Source organism: Anarhichas minor, unplaced genomic scaffold (assembly GCF_050575085.1).
Source record: "Anarhichas minor isolate MPS153535 unplaced genomic scaffold, ASM5057508v1 ptg000055l, whole genome shotgun sequence".
NCBI lineage: Eukaryota > Metazoa > Chordata > Actinopteri > Perciformes > Anarhichadidae > Anarhichas > Anarhichas minor.
In genome coordinates, this window is record NW_027466501.1 from 3,441,522 (window position 1) to 3,459,732 (window position 18,211).

Sequence of the window (18,211 nt, forward strand, 5' to 3'; positions counted from 1 at the left end):
CTTCATATGCAGATTGTCTGAGTAGCAGAAGTCATTAACTCCTTTAAGCATGCCCCAAGAAAGAAATCAAGAAATAGTACAGCACTTTTTTTTTCTTTTTTTTCCCTCTCGAAAAAAAAAACAGGAAACACACATAACACGGCTACTGAAGCAGAGGAGCATCAAAGAGACATCTAAATGAGGACTGGAAGTGGAGAGTCGGACGAAACAGACGGCTCTTCATGAAACTGAGAGATGAAAGTTCCTCCCATATTTTGGTTTTTAATAGTTCCCTTTTATTCCTTTCTTGGAACGCCGTAGACGATAATTAAGTTTGTGTTTTAAACAATGAGGCTGAACACTCCTCCTTTTACTCTCTCTTATTATTTGTATTGAATACACTCGCACAGATGCACATCCACACCCTACGTTGTGCAACACCATCTCCTGGCTACATTCAGACTATTACTGCTAACCCCATCTTAAGTCTCCCCAATCCATGCCCAAAACTCTGGATCGTAATGATAGATTGTGCCAGGATTCATTCTTCTGATCCAACACAACCAGTTAGTGAAGTGAACATGGTGCAACTGTTTGTTTCTCATAAATACTTAAGGTGTTGAGCAGAGATAGTTCTTACCTGCGTGACAATATTACATACCATTAAACACCCTCTTCCTTTCCTAGTAGGCTTTTAATGTGAAAGTTCTGCATGAAGAACCTAAGCAGTGATAGAAAAAAATGGCAAAGAAGTAGGGCTGGACAATATGGCCAAAGATATTTTCACAATCGATTTGATCGATAGCGATAATTATGACGATATATATTTAATAATGATGCTCAACTTACAGTTTTAAGAGTATTCTCATCAGGAGAGAACCCTAAATGAATTATAGTTTACAATTTGCAATTATTTATCATCAGAACGGGTCGTTTGGGGTTCCCTACATATGTACAGTATATATGACAGCTCCTGTTGTCATTTCACTGCTGGTTGCTGACTTTGAGCATGCACACCGGACACTTCCGCCGGCTGAGCCGGTTTAAAACCAATCCATACTTTCCGTGACCACGAGGATCCACTTTTGTCTGCGTGCTGTAAATGTCATCATCTGTCCATGTCCGCTCGGACGCCATGTGGATGTCTGTGTGCAGCTTAAAATTTGTGACCGACTGCGCATGCTCTAGTATCGTTCCACACTCTCATCCATTTGGTGGTGTATGCGCCTCTAGCTGGTTTGCAAAGTCGGAGAAAAAGAAGATGTTTTGAAGAGAAGTTGTGTGAGGAGATCCGCTGTTACTCACATTTGAATAATTTGCCTTTACAGTAATATAAAGACAGCCAAATGGCGTTAAACTCCTGGCAAACAACGTCATAGTGCATTACCGCTACCAATTGGAATGGAGTGTGCATCAGGAAATGTGCATACCTTGAACACCAGGCCGACACTGACCCACAATTGTTGTATGAATGGAGCACGCAACCAATACAAGTCCACAGCTGTATTCAAGTTAGCACAGGGCTTGTGGTTAGCCCTGTGCTATCTTGAATGGGGATCAAATAATTAAATCCTGTTGCTCTTATAGATCAAAGCAGCAAAGCCGAGAATGACATGACATACATTTTTACCTTTCTTAGCTGTTATTAGCAAACAGCCTTTATTTGTCTGCCATGCAACCTCTTTGTTGACTATTTTTTTTACTTCATTATGTTCACAATTAGAAATCTAAAACCCTTTTACCTACTCTGCACAGGCTACAACATTTGCGGTCAATAAACCTACCATTGTCTTTGGACTTCAATGAGGCTTCCACCTGCTTCTACAGTTTTAATTACCAGTAAAACCTGCAACAAAAATATTGCCAGTATATTCATATTCACTAAATTGACAAATGCCACATTTTAAGAAAGGGCTGCAAATACATATTATAAACTAGAGGTGCACCCTGAGACCGCAGAGCTCCGCCAAGGCCAAATGCCCGCACAATGTTAACAAAAGTTAAAAATAGCTCCATGAATCTGAGCAGCTCCAACATTTTTATGGTACACCCTTCCACCAAGTTTCATGAAAATCAGGTGAGTTGTTTTTCTGTCATCCTATTGACAGGCAAGCCAAACTGATATCATGAACTCCTTGGTCGATATAACAAATTACATTTTTGATGTTGATCTAACAGTGGTGTTGAAAAGTTAGCTAACAAATTAATGTATTTCACTGCTATCACTCTGACTGTGTGGGCCCGGTATTATTGGAGATACAGAGTGTCTGTGTAGGTTTATCACAATCATCTGCAGGTGGTACAATATCTAGATTAGCATCTGTATACTAGGACTTCCTACATTAAGATGCATGTGTTGTCAAATTGGCAATTATGATTTCTATATTTGCCTGTGTTTTATTAAGCTGCAGTGCCCCTACTCTCTGCGCACCATAATTTAAACCTAATCTTAATACTAAACCTGCCCCTTGAAGAAGTGAGGATCTGCCTTGAACTCAACCTGCCCCACGTAACATTACACACACACACGCACGCACGCACGCACGCACGCACGCACGCACGCACGCACGCACGCACGCACGCACACACACACACACACACACACACACACACACACACACACACACACACACACACACACACACACACACACACACACACACACACACACACACACACACACACACACACACACACACACACACACACACACACAGACTTTCTTGGTGAGTTATTCTGCTGCGTCTTTCCTTCTTTTTGCCTATTTGGAAACATTAAGACATCAGCTGGCACAATGAATGCTGATGTGCTGAGGAAGCGAGAGTAAGCTGCAGCCCCGGGGAACGTTTCATACATAATGTCGGAGAGCAGCGAGATCAAAGTGTGACGTGGTCTTGTTATGCTAAGCACATTCAAACTCTTACTGAGAACATCCTTATTCAGAAAATAGAGAAAAGCAGAAAAAAAAGACAGTTTTTTTTCTTTAAAACACAGACAAACTGCAAAGAGACATGAAAGAGTTAATAATCACCAAAATGGGGCAGAGTAGCTTCGCAGAGAAGAAAATACCATCATAAGCATTTACATTACTAAGAAATAGACCGAAGGAAATGTAACAATCACAAATATGAAGTATTTTTGAAAAGCTTGCAACAGCTTGGAAATCTTTGAGAAAAACTTTTTTTTTCTTTACATTGACAGAGAACATTTACATTAAACCAGTTACAGTACATGTAGTTACAGCTTTACTCCTCTTAAAAAGGGTGAGAAGTCTCCGTCTCTCCCGACACGAGGGACGGTCCTAGAAACAACCACCAGTTTGACTGTCCAGGAGTAGCGTTAGCATGTAGCACCTGTCCAAAAAGCCAGCCCTCTCAGTCGCAGCTAACAAGCCATGCTAGTAGAGAGAAAAGGAAAAAATATAAGAAGAGGAGAAAAAGGTGAAAGGGGAGGTACATGGAAAGAGGAGTGGAAAGGGGAGGAAAAAAACTAAACAAAGGGGAAGTGTCGCATGTGGTTTCCTCTGCGTCCTCCTCTAGGCACGGTTAAGAGGCTTATGAGGGCTTTAATGAGGCCCAGGGGGAGCAGTGTCAACATGGCTGACACCCCGACTCTCACACAGCCCCTGGCTGAGACCTCTTGCTGCCCTTACACACTCGCTTTGATCGCACACGCTGGCAAAAAAAAAAAAACATCATTCTCTGGGCCCGAGGAAGGGAGAGAAACAGAAGGAAGATGAGGGGGGTTGAAAAGTTCTGTTAAAATCCCTCCGGGGGGACCAATGTAACGTCGCTGCTGTTGAGTCGTGGCTCAGCCAAAAACTCTCACGTAGACGAGGCGCTGGGTTGTTTCACTTTAAGTCCTAACGGTTTCAGTTCATTTAAATGTGAGTGAAGAACAACGTACAACGTGTCACATGGCTCGACGTAGGTGCAGTGTCTCTCTTGTCTCTCTGAGACCACATCAGATTGTCAGTGCAGTAAAAGAGGACAGAGATTTGTCCACATTGAAAAGCATCTCTCCACTCGTCCATTTGTCTGCTTTTAGACTCAGATGAAGAAATGATGGCACATAAAATAACAACAGCAAAAAGGAAGCGTCCCCTCCCTTTAGTCCGCTCCGTCTCCAGGCATGTACACACACACCTGCCTTGTATTTACAGAATCTGCTTCGCTGACCCTCACCTGCCTCTCTTAGCTCTTTTCTCTTGATCGACGGCAGGCGTTTTGGGGCGATCCTCCTCTAGTCATGTGGTCCTCCCGGGGTTCGGGAGGTCAAAGACGATGGGCGCGTTCATGGGAAGGAAATTGACGGTGCAGGCGGAGGCGTTGACGAACGTTGTGGTGCCGTCGGTCATCATGCCGTAACCTGGGCATTAGGGAAAAAGAGAGAAGAGAGAGAGAATAAGATAAGGAAGATTTCTTTAAAATCTTACAGCATTTTGAGATTAAGCTGGAATTTCAGCATATGTGGTAAGGGTAGCAACTTGATTTATTCTTAAAAGTACGACGTATGACATTTCGTGTTTATTCTCAACATTTCAACTTTATTCTCAAAAAGTCAACTTTATTCTTGAAATGGCATGTTGACTATATCCTGAACACTTTGACTTTATTCTCATAGTTTTCACTTTATTCTCCACAATTAGACTTCATTCTTGAAATGGTATTTCAAATTTACTGTCACCATTTTATTTTTATTGTAAAGATGCAAAAAAAAATCGTATGCCTGGCACTAATACTGAAAGTTCAACGTGCGTTCTTGACATTTAGTCTTTATTCTAGAATTGTATGTCAACTTTATTCTCAAAATGGTATTTTGACTATATCCTCAACATTTTGACTTTATTCTCATTATTTTGACTTTATTCTCAAGATTAAAGAAACAAAGAAACAAAACAAATCATATGCCTGGCACTTATGATGAAAGTTCAACCTTATTCTCAACAATAATCCTTGACATTTTGACATTATTCTAGAAATGCTAAATAGAAATCTTCATTCTCTCATGTTTTCCCCTAATGCCTGACCATAAAACTCTTCTGTAGATTTGATACCTGTCTTTCCCAGATGTTACATCGCAGGCAGAATTTCCTGAGCTGCTGTAGTCAGTCATAAAGCAGCTATTTGTATACACTATATTCTCTCCTCCTTTATTGTATGCCTCTAAATTGAAAGAACTCAAAGCAGTTTTTCTTTTATTGCAGTGCAAATTTCAATGTGGCCCATTATGGAATTGTTTACATTATTTTACTGCTTACCACAAAAACCTTGCCTCCCAAATGCAAATCTTCGGTAAATATCCACCAATATATGATTAAATAATCAGGGGAAGAACTGGCAATCCCAGTGGACCCCGGGACGAAAAGCAACTGTGATGCATCTGATGGAGATCGTAATAAATACATGGAGTTAATCTCTTGGACGACCAAACGACAAACACCAGTTATTGGCGCTATGCATAGCAGCGCATCTTTATCATTTCCAAAATGGCGAGAATCCAGTTTGAGCAAATATATGCATGAGTGTGACACTAACACCACTACAGTTAAATAATCTCTGCTCCAAAGGCACTTTGGATCGACGTTGCTTCCAAATGGCAGATGTAAAAGTGTTACCATTTTGTCGAGCATAAGTTAACACCCATCTCTCAGAAAGAACCACAGTACAATTTAACTTTGCACTACCAGTGATTTTCTTTTAAGTGTAGGTGTCACGTTCACCATCTCTTGGAACCGAGCAGATGTCCATGTTGGTGCTTTCAAATTTGGAATACATGAATACAAAACACGCTGAGGATAATGGCTGTCTTTCTGAGTTCCCCCTCGGAGTCCTTGCATTAATGAAGAGAGCTGCTTTCAGCCTCTTTCTCCTAATATAAAGTGTGATCTAGTTTCTAATCTGGTTCTCTGTGGTGGGGGACCGCTGCACGGGCTCAGCGCTGACCTGATAACCCCAAAAAAGCAATCCTTCAGCCCAGGGAGACGGCCTCTCTGCCCTCGCTGGCCTGGATGTAATGCTCAGAGGGATGTGGCTGCTTAGCTATTCTTTCACATATACACTTTAAGCATTTTCTTCAAGAAAATTATTGAACATTATCTCCATATTATCTAAGTTTACATGGCTAGAATTCAATTGTCTTAGCCAGTTTAATTAACTTAAAAATATTTAATTTAAGGAAAAAACAATACCATGATAAATACATGGCTTTTTGCTACATGTGATTGGTTAATTTAAATAATAAGCTTAATGTTTAGGTGGGACATGTGAGAATGATTCAGACACAGTGATGTAGCGACGGGTATAAAAATGTATGTAAAGTAACTGCCGCCTTCAGATTGTGATAAAGTAGAGGTCCCTCTTATTCATTTTGATGCAAAATATGATATTGCATTCTATGAATTCAGGTCATAAGGATTTATGTGAGCCTTAAGATGTGTAGACTGTATTCGGTAAATAAAAGGGGTTAGTTCATAGTTAGTATACATCCCTGAATAAAAACCATCACAGTGCAAATATGTTTGTATGTATGTGGGGATATAATTGAATTCATATACATTAGCCAATGGCATAATCTCCCCTTCGTGTAAACCTGAGGGGAGATTATGTGTTCAGTCGTATGCGTGCGTGTGCATGTGTGTATCACGTGTGTGTCTGTCCACGGCTAATCTCGCATACTGCTGGAATCATCAGCATAATATTTTCTGTGCTCATTAATAACTGTATGCTTTCAGTGTTGCGGTGATTAACAGTTTTTGAAAACCTATGTCATTGACTGTTTTATTCTGTGGTTGACTGCCGACTCCTCTCGCCTCTTTAACCGGCCAGTCTGGGCCGCAAGTGATCAACAACCGCTTCAGTTTCTGTCCAGATTTGCACGCCTAGGTAAGCCGCAAACAACGTCAGCAGTGAAGTTGTATAGTGGCAGTAAATGTACAGTGTTGGTTACAGTTTGCACATGAATAAACAGTGCAAAAAAAACCACACGCAAAAGTGAAGGGAGAGTGTGTGGAATTATAAACTGGTCTCTGGACGGAGCCATAGAGCAGCACACTGCGCTGACAAGGTTGTAAAATATAGATACATTTATGCATTCAGAGCCTTTTTTTATTGGGCATCAACCTCCAACCATCAACTACGTTTTGTTCAAAGCTAAAACCGCTTCAGGTTGCGATTACGCCTGGGACGTAGAAGCTGAGATGCGTGGCTGCCCGGAGCCGGTGCAGACAGCTGAGTAGATTCAAATCTGGTGTGGGAGTGGTACGCTTGCTGTCGAGAGTAGACGATGGGCGATTGAGGTTTGTATTCAATCAAATAATACAGCAGTGGTCATTGCAGACACACCTGCCGGAGATCTGAGGGTACTATTCTAGTTTCCACTGTGTCAGTTTGATTCATTCACTTAAGGACCACCAAGACTCTGCGTCTTCTTATTGTCCAACTGCCAAAATCCACAGAGAAGATCTGAGACGGTTAAAATGTTGAAATGGGGCGACTGTGGCTCAGTGGTAGAGCAGGTTCGTCCTTCAATCAGAGGATCGGGGGTTTGATCCTCGGCTCCGCTACTCCATGTTGATGTGTCCTTTGGGCAAGACACTTAACCCTAAATTGCTCCCTTATGTGCCTACAGTGTGTGAATGTTGTAGGAATGTCAGATAGTTCTGATAAGCAGGTGGCACCTTGCATAGTAGCCCCTCCCATCAGTGAATGAATGGGTGTGAATGGGTGAATGACATGTAGTGTTAAAGCGCTTTGAGTGGTCGGAAGACTGGAAAAGAGCTATACAAGTACAGTCCATTTACAATTTGGCATTTAAATGGCTCAACCAAGTCCCCTTCAATTATTTTAAACCCCTGGATTTAACATACAAGCTGGTCTACCTGCTTTGCGGAGGTTGTTGGGAGTTGAGCGTTTTACAAACTCGTTCAAGTACCTTCATGAATATGTCCGAAAACATGTAACTTGGGCTTGATTCTCCTCTGGACTGTGTTCAGCAGCTCCATGCACCCCACACGCTGCATCTTCTTCGGGACCCAGTCCAGGAAACCTGCACAGTGACACACAAATCAAACACACTTTTCACTAAACATGCTGCTTCTCACAGAGCCTGCAAAAACGCCATGGCACATACCGTATGAAGAGCTGTGGTCCAAATTTAGATAATGAGGTGGTGTAATGGTTAGTTGGCGAAAGAAAGTCTTCCACTGTTATAAATCTGTTACAATATTTGTCCGCTTTGTAATATTCTATGTTTGTCACTATAATGTGGAGATGGACAGCGAGCTACAATGCAATGTGGTCAGTCGAGCCTACAGTGGAGCCTACAGAGCAGGGGCCGTGAATAGCAGAACAATGCCACGTTTTATTGAGCGGGTAACTTAACTGTAGGTCTTCTAAATATTGCATTGCATTGTGGGAAATGTGCTGTATAATTACCACTCAACTCAACCACAACTTCAGGCAGACTAAAAAGCCCCCCCCTGTTGTGAAAGTGAAACATAACATAGTGAATTCAAACATCTTAAGTTCAGGCAACAAAAACATTTAAGTTAGATTTAGTAGAAGATTGTGGTTTGGGATAAAATAAGTAGTATACATTTATGTTGGCAACGTGGCAAACATTACTACTTACATTACATTACATTACCTTACATTACTTACATTACTTACAATTAACATTTTGTTTCACAATCAACACTTGAAATGATGAAGGCACTTGCAAATGACATGGTAATACAAAATGTAAACCATAGAAAAAACGTGCTATACTACGTGAAATACTACGTCACATACTACGTCACATACTACGTGGCATACTACGTGGCATACTACGTGACGTGGTTACGTACATAACTTTTAAAAAGTCTGCTTGTTGACACAAACAGCGGTCTCCTTGGTGAAAGTCCTGTTTGTTTGAACTCTCAATTCACTCCTACTTCCTCACTAGGTGGACTGTGTTGCTCTCTATACTTCGACAACTGATTTCCTCCTTTGCTCCCATCATAACTACTACGACCACTAAAGGTCAACGTTGTCTCCTTGTATTTGTATCAGTGATCAACCATAGACGCTAAAAAAATATATATTTTGTTATCAGTCATATTTGACTGTTTTAAAATAGTAACAAAACAATGAACTGTTTAATCCTTACTTTCTTACATAAAGTGTTATACAGTAATGATCCGGTGTGGATCATTTCAGTAATGCGGGCAGCAGTGTGATGATACTGGTGGGTTGATTTTCTGTGTTTACACGCCTGAATGTGTCTCCGCGACGGTTAGACATTTCATCTCCCTTCAAAAAGTCATACATCACATTTTAAAACGAAGCTGTCCATTTCAGACTCCTTGTCTAATGGCAAACTGCACATCGCAGCACCAAAAAAAAAAAAAAAAGACTTAGAAAGCAGCCATAGAAAATAAAGATCAATCACAGCCACACACAGATGCAGACTTCACAGTGTGTGTGACAAGGATGAAGCATGGAGTGTATATGATTTAGTGGCTGCTCTGCGAGGAGGGATGCTGCTGATGCTGAGTCAATAAAAGCATCAAGTCGGAGAAATAAAATGACCGAGGAGCTCGTGCCTCCATCTTTTCTGGCTTCTGTCGCTCTGCCCAGACGGGAAACAGAAAGGAAAAAAAAAGAAAAGACAGTGAAGTGAACAAAAGAACAAATGATTAAATGAGAAAAGAGACTTGCATTGTTTTGATCAAATTATTGTCTATAAAATTCAAGATTGTAAAAACACAAAAATACTGTAAATTGCCACAGTTTCCATAAATGATATGTATTTGTTATTTGTTATAACGTAAGCCTTGAATAGAGTGCAGAAACTAACATTTCAAAAAACAGCATCTTCTCCAAATTGATCATGAGATTACCATAACCAGAGCAGATTTCATAGAAATCTGGCCAGTAGATAAATATCTTGATCTTTGGACCAAAATGATGGACGGACAGAGGAACAGATTTAAAGACAATGACATTGCAACCCTAACTGTGAACCCACAGACTGTGGTGTGGTAAGAAGTGAGCTCCTACTCATTTTCTACAAGATGAATGTAAATTGCTTCCCAAAGCATTGTGGGATAGCAGGTGGACTAGACCTGACCAGCAACTCGAGAAACAGGAGGGAGGTTTAAAGACCTTTCAGCAACTCATGGCACAGTTTGCCTGGAAGCTTTAAAAAACTCAAAAATAAAGTTACGTTTTCACCTTTGGATAAATGTCTATGGAGAAAATGATTGCCGTGACTTCTGATTGAACCTTGTCTCTAAGATTACAGATATAAATCAAGATTAATTAATACATTTTCATATTAAAACATGAAAGGGCCTCCAACAAACCAACGGTTTAAAGCTGATTAAAGCCACGTCTCAAGTCTTTAAGAGCGAGGCCAAGCCACATCTTAAGGACAAGCCCAGTCAATTCTCAAGTTTTTATGGGCGAGTCCAAGCCATGTTTTGAGTTTCTACGGTCATGTCCAATACCAGTCTCACAAGTAGGGGAAGTCTCTAGTTTTAGGACCAGACCAAGTCAAATCTGAAGTATTTAAGGGCGAGTTCAAGCCAAGTCTGAAGTCTTAATGTACAAGTCCGAGAAAAGTCTCAATTGTTTATGGACTAGTCAAAGAAAATTCTTAATCGCTAATAGTAAGTTCTCATTTTTGCAACTCGAGTCTCAACCTCAAGTTTCAAAGTCAAATTTGAACAGTAGTTTGAAATCGCCTAGCAAAACTATACAAAAGTTTGTGGCCATTTCGGGTAATTGTATGCTTGTAAGCATCGACAGGGCAACAGCAAGTCTCATGATTTGGACAAAAGAAAAGAAAGATATAGAGAAAGTCTTTCTATGGGTGATTCTTTATACATTTTACCACCAAACACAGTGCAAAGAATCTCACTCAGGACAAAGTTAATGGACCATCTCATACTCAACACAGACATAAAAACGTCCATGTTTTTAGCCGGCAGTGAATCAATAATGATGGTAAAGTAATACGGTCTGACTTCTTTCTCCTTGAAATGTCTCTATCTGTAAAAAAAAACATACTTTCAATATCAGTTTAAGTAAAAAAAAAAAAGCTGCCTTTAAAACAGTAAGTGTGTTCGTTACAAGCCTTGGGAGATGACGGAAGTGAAGTGAGAAGTTACGAGGGCTTTTTTGTGTCTCGGGGTATTTTGCTCTCATGTGCTGCTTGTTTCAAAGCAGCTGCTGCTTTGGGCACTGCGCCTGTTTTCCTCTTTTTGTCTCACTTTGTCTCTCTCTCTGCTGTTAACTTCTTCCTCACAGCCAGATAAAGAGGCCATATTTTCCTCTTGAGCTGCCGATCTGCCGTTTTATCGCGCCTCATAAAAGACGGGAGCTTTTTGCTGCAGTGCGAAACGATGTCTTGCTCACAACTCCTTTTTTTCCGTCACCTTCTCGGCCATCATTCGTTTCACACCCTTCTTAAAAAATATTTAAAAAAAGGATGTCTTTTCTTGACCTCTGCCGCTTTGAAGAATCCACTTCATCAGCAAAACTTTTGTCCTCCATCCCCTTTTTTGCTTTCTCATGCCATTCCCTCCATTGTCACTCTGGGTCTATATGTGTGTGTGTGTGTGTGTGTGTGTGTGTCTCATGCATTAGTAGCCTGCTGTAGCTGCTCCATATGCCGGTGGCTTACGAGCAGATAGCTGGAGACACTTCGCTAAGCTGAATGGAAAATAAACGGCTGTGTTCGCGGCCGAGACTCAGACGTTGAAATCAATCACACACACGCGTCTGAGCACCACAGCTGCAGCAGGAGATGAGGTGTGAAAGTGTGTGAGGGAGAGTGAGAGTCAGAGAGAGGGAGGAGAGTGTGTATGCGCACGAGCATCTGTTTGTGTGTGTGAGGCGGAGACGCGCAAGCAGGATGTCACGGGCGACTGTGGCAAAGTGGATAGCAGGGCTGTCCTTCAATCAGAGGATCAGTGGTTCGATCCCCGGCTCAGGCTCCACTAGTTGCTTGTTGATGTGTCCTTGAGCAAGACACTTAACCATGTACCACTTAACCAATCTGAATTGTAAGTCACTTTGGATTTAAGCGTCTGCTAAATGACTGTAATGTAATGTCAGTTAGCTTGTGTTGGTTTCAAACCTGTGCCATGTTTGTGTGTGAGGATGTAAAAGCTGAAAGAAGGTGACCGTAGTGTGTGAGTCATCGCTTTGATTACCTTCATCCACTCAATCCACTCAACGACAGTGATTCATCAGCACAACTTCCAAATAAAGCGTGCCCATGCGTCTGTGTAAAAGCTGAAGATGGATGTAGTTTGTGTTTTGCAGGATCTATTGATATAAGAGAATTCTTCAGGAAGTGCAGTTAGTGACAGTGTGGGCTCCATGCGCTCTTACAGCTTGATGGAGTAGCAGCAATGGGGGGTGCTTAGCAAAGGGCCAATTTGCAATATCCCCTGTTCAATTCCAGCCGGGGATCTTTTTGTTGCATGTTACTGTATCATATCTACTAAAAAAAATATAAAACATGATGGCAATTTTATAGGTTGTTGCCAGTATTTCTAGATTCAATACATTTAAATGTGACTATTTTTAGGTCACTAAATGAATGAATAAATAAAGGACCTTTTTTTCAGGCCCAGACACATGCAGTGTATCGATCAAACAGATGGAGTTGCAATTTGTGTTTCAGTTATTTGTTCAGGTGTTTGCTAGGTGCATCTTTTTCTTTTTGCATATGCATTTTAGGAAGAATAATGCAAATAATAGGCAAAGACATGTTAACAGAGGTTGATTATGTGTTCCCCTGGATTTACTGAGGTCAGGACTGGGCGGAAACTTATGCTGCGTTCCAGACAAACTTTGAGGTCGGAATTTTCTCATTTTATATTTGCAGCATCGACATTTTTCTGGCATTTTCAACGTTTTCCCAAATAACTAAATTTATAACAAGATAATTATCATAGACTGTTGACCATACCCAGCTACTTAATAACATATCGCAACATATTTTGACATTAATTTAGGAGAACAGGTTTTATTATACAATAGTTTTTATTATGTTAATCAAATACATAGAGTAAACATTGCCTTTTAGTTGATGGTTTATTAATATTTACAATGTTCGCTTCTATTGCGGTGTGACTTCAGACCACTGCTTCTTCATGAAGTCATGGTAGATGGGTTTGTCCTGAACAAGTAGGAACTCCGACTTTGAGTCAGCTTCTATTGTATTTTTTCTAGTAGGAGGTCGGACATTTTTGAGTTCCGAGTTGTTCGTAACGCAGCTCAGATGGAAGCTACAGGACAGTTAGTGGGGAAAAGAACCTTTATAATTATTTATTATAAGTTTGTATACAACTGGAAACAGATGATCAGATTAGGCTAAGTATTATTAAAGCTCACAATGTCTGTTAACTATAACACAAACAACACTTGGACTTGAACTTAACTGTCAATAAATTGTAAAATCACTACAGGCTGCCAATGCATGTTGGTTTTCTTTTGATAAGACATTTATACTTTGGTATTACCATTCACATCAACACCATCTCTACCTGCTCTTCGTCTCTTGCTCCACCAGTGGCTTGTGTACATTTTATGCTTCTTTGATTTGAATAAATATTCAGATAAAATAATATAATTGAATGAGTAACATTTTGAATAACAACAGTTTTATTTGGTGGAACCAAAGTAAATGAATACTACATCATCATTTATTTTCACAGTTCAGTGATCTATACATATACACAATTTACTTTAGACATATGTTGGAGCCTATGTGTGTGTGTGCGTGTGTGTGTGTGTGTGTGTGTGTGTGTGTGTGTGTGTGTGTGTGTGTGTGTGTTGTAATGTGTGTCTCACCCAGTGGGGGGCAGTGTGTCACCAGGATGTCTGTGTTGTCGGGGATCTGGTTCCACTTGTCCAGCAGAGCCTGACCCCGTGGCAGGTTGAAGCCCCAGCCGTAGTACCAGGGCTGCCTGCGCACGCACACACACACACACACACACACACACACACACACACACACACGTACAGGAAGTAAGAAGAACAGATGGGTTGGTCACTGTGGCAAGTACAGACAAATGTCATGTGGGATGCTTTGACTCTTTTTTATCAAATGTCACATGTCACACTATCTCTCCTTACATTGATATGATAATAATAATAATTACTAATTAGTGATTCATTAATTAATTATAATGATTATAATGAAACATGATCCTCAATTGAACAGTGGAGAGTTATAATCATATAATGCACACTATGTGGAAGCATTTAAGTCACAGTTAAATCCTTTTTAAATCCTTTTTAGAGCTTTACATTTTTTTACCCTAATCGCCAGAAAGAATAATGCGTTCAAGGTTTTAGGAGTTTTTATGTAGTGAAGAATAGCTTTCTGAAAAAAAGATGCAGTCTACATTGAAAAACATAATTCCATGTCCGTCACATATTTATGGCTATAGCGCATAAATAAATGACAGACTTGACAGACTCCATGTAAAACGCTGATGTACGTCTCTGTGAGACTGCAGCCATCAGTCAAACCGACCTATCAGTCGACCTATAATCCTAGTATTTCAAGTGTTCAAGCTCTGATTCTAAGTGACCTAATAGGTTACAGGTGTTTTCACAGGTGCATTCTGGGTGCAGGTGATTGACAATTGAGTATTTCAATGGAAGTGTTGAGAGAACATGTTTGGAGATAACCTTGTATGTTTTTTTTAATTTTAGACTTGTGTAAAGCCAAAACTGTTCATATGGTTCAGCATACCTGCTCGATAGATATGATGCATGAGTTAATGCTTTCCATAAATGTGTCACAGGTACCGTTTTTTGTGTCATGACAATTACAAAAAAAAAAAATGTAAATGAACCACTGAACACACAGCAAAGCAAGACGGGGGAAATATTTTGTTAGTGAATATTACACCACAATTTTTGCTGACATTGTTGATTGGACTGTACGGTTGGGATTATTTTTGTCAAGGGTCTAATGTAATCACTTTGTTAATGCAGTTTTCCGGGGTTTTAGCATATGTAACATTTTGGCGCAGGCCAGCAAATATCTGGCCTCTTTGTAGCTGTGTTTTTTAAGCATCTTCTTAAATAAATCGCTCTCTAATCCGACCTTCTTTTTTTTTTTTACTTCTAACAGAATTTAACCTGATTGTGCTTTTAACAGAAACCTCCTGAAGTTGTGGCCTGGAGTGGTTTGTATTTGAAAAATATAAGGAAAAATTGTGGAACTCCAGCTTGACCTTTCACTTCTCTTTTTGCCCCTCACACAAACAGACTTCCTCCTTCTAGTGTCTCAACACGAGGTTTGACCTTCAAGATGAATAGCAGTCGTCTAGTGTACGAATCAAACAGGATCCCCGGCAGGGGGGCGGGGAAGGGTGAACAGAAAGCTACATTAAACGCCTCCTTGATCACAGTCGGGCCCCGGAACGCTCGGCGACGGGAGAAAAAAAAGTAGAGAAGGAGAAAAGAAGAGAAGAGAAGAAGAACGGGAGAGTCTTGACGGCTGGGGCTCGTGTCCCTTTACTTTGATAACGGACGCCGCGGTCGTGAGTGACGGAGAAGAAATTAACATGTCACTTACAATCTGTACTCCGATCCATCTTCCTCTCCAACGCGCCGCACGTGTGTGTGTGTGTGTGCCGCCTCTGCGCAAGCGGCTTTTTTTAAATTGCCAAGTGCAGTCACTCGAAACACCAACTTTATCGCCGTGGCCGGTGGCCGATGCCCGACGCGTCTGTGCTCAGTGGCACATCAGATGAGGATTTTCTTTGAATAATTTCCGGAGTGTGTGTGTGTGTGTGTGTGTGTGTGTGAGTCTGACATGCTTGGGGACTTCAGAGACAGATGGGGAGACAGAGAGACTGGCCTGAAAATAGGAAGAAATACCTGTCACACAGTCTCCTTGTCCTTCTCTCTAATTAAGAAAGCTAAAAACGGAGACTCCAGGTCGCGTGCGGGCGGGGGAGGGGAGGGGTGGTCCAGCACATGTGGCGGTGCATCATGGGAAATCACGTCCTACATTTTGGCTGGAGCGCCACGCGAATATAATTCCATCACTTCCTGAACATCAGAGACTAAACATTTCTGACGAATGATCCGACGCTGCCCATGAACACAGTTTACCCGGCTGATATTAAAACATTTAGACTGGCCTTAGCATATTAATAGGGCCTGTGGAATGTAATATTCATGTCCGTCTTCACATGGACCTCTCAATTAAAATGAAATGTGCTTGGCGGTGCGCTCGATGCTCCCGTTACTCCCAGAGTGAATGGAGGGATGAAGAGAGAGCAAACAGGAAGACATTGAGGTTTCCCTCAAAAAACGACCACCTTACACTGATTATTCGTATATTATATTATATATATATAACCTATAACGGAGTCGTATTCAGCACAGAGAAGGATTCATGAGGATGGAAAGAATAGGTGGATGCCGTTCAAGTCAACTTAAAGGACCAGTGTGCAGGATTTAGGGGGCTCTACTGCACCGCCATGTTTCTACAGTAGCCCAAAACGGACAAACCAAGTACTGACTCAGAGAAAGACTTTTATGTTATAATGTGAGGAGGAAACTAAGTCCTACACAGTAGTCCTGCAAAGGTCCGTATTGTACTTTTGCATATCTTACTAACTAGTCATATTCTCTTGACGTTATTCACAATCATTTTCCAAAGCATATCCAGCATTTACATTGATTTCTTGTCTTCCAGACAGCCATTTCATATCAGCTTCCTGTGAAAATCTACTCGATCAACTTGAAGAGATTCACTGCATTATGTTGTTTTCCAAAGAAAAACGTCTTGATGTCATTCAAATAATGCTAATATTACTCTTCATTCCCTGTGTGTGAAAGGTGGATGTTTGGATTCACAACCTTGACTGCAGAGATTGTGATCTGCATCGGATTATTTGAACTACAACCATGAACTTTCCCTTACCTCGACCGATAGCTTTTAAGCTTTTCCTACTCAATCAGATTGATGTTTCTTGCCTAAACATAAAGGTACCCTGTGCAGGTGTTGATCACTTGCAGCGCTATGGAGCAATGTTTGCATCCCATCTCATACAGAAAGCAATTTGAGGGAGGATGTCATTCCCTTTGTTAAAAAAAATTGACCAGAGTGCATCCCGTGCACCTGCTGCCACCCTCTCTCCATCTTCTAATAGCAGGGAGAGTGCAGGGGCAGAATATGTTAGTCTAGTCTGGCTGACTCATGGATACTTTATCTGACTGAGGTTTGTGTGCCAGTTAGAATCTACGGCCTCCCACCATGACTCGGAAACATCAGTAGCCCGAGGCCCCGATCACACCGGGACGCGTCGCAACAGGTGCGGCCGCTTCAAAAACGCCCGTTGGCAAAGAGTGTCGGGCAAAACAGCTGATGAGCCGGTGGAGCTATCAAACGTAAATAACAGGGGAAAAAAGTATTCAATGCGGACATGGAGCTCTTGCTTGTTACTCTGCTGTTGAATGAGGAAGGGAAATATTATGTTCATCGTTATTAAAAACTGCTAATATTACCCTTTCGTCTGCCTCTGTCCGTTCCTATCACATAAACTGTCATTAAAACAGGAAGTCAGTGGTAAGTTGTAAAGCCCGCCTCTTGCTCCATTTGGTTGTCTGCCTGGGCCAACTGTGACATTGACGGGCAGTGCGACTCCGTGCCTGCCGCTGAAACGTTGAGAATATTTAAACTTTTAGGTGTCTACGCCAGTTGCAAAATGGTTTTGTGTGCGCACGTGTTTGTAGCGGCTTGTCTCGGTGTGATCGGGGCCAAACTGTGCTGTCCGTGGTGCTGAAGCAGCAGTCGGGTTTGAAATTGCGATTCTATCTCTGAATCCTGCCCTTCCGTGGGTGACAGAAGACCCTCACATCGGAACAAGATGATACCGATAACAGCTGAAAAAAAGAACGACTTTATACTGCCATGCATTAGCTGCAACAAGTTTCAGACTCCTGGAGTTCATTTTCATAATGCACTTAAATGAATTGAACCAGCGGTTGCCAGGGAAGTTGGACAATGTGAGAGCTGATTTGGCAACAATGTTAAGGATACACCGTATTTTAGTTAATGGGATAAAGCATTCATGATTCTTCAAATGCTCGCACAAGTGATCTGTGGTTGATCAATGTTGCTTTTGAGTTCCTGTCAAAACTTCTGAAAAATACACTTTCAAATTAAAAAAACTTTCCTTTTAATCATTTTCGAAGCTGTTTAT

General features: G+C 41.2%; 1 protein-coding gene across 1 annotated transcript in view; it reads right to left on the reverse strand.

Annotated features, from left to right (window-relative positions):
* Positions 1-4,225: 4,225 nt before the first annotated feature.
* Positions 4,226-18,211, reverse strand: part of mpped1 (metallophosphoesterase domain containing 1) — a 73,648-nt gene continuing 59,662 nt past the window's right edge. The window contains exons 4-6 of the mRNA XM_076076198.1: positions 13,830-13,945; positions 7,912-8,025; positions 4,226-4,347 (exon numbers count right to left, since the gene is read on the reverse strand). Of these exons, the coding sequence (XP_075932313.1) occupies positions 4,226-4,347; positions 7,912-8,025; positions 13,830-13,945 (352 nt within the window). The remainder of the gene's footprint in view (positions 4,348-7,911; positions 8,026-13,829; positions 13,946-18,211) is intronic.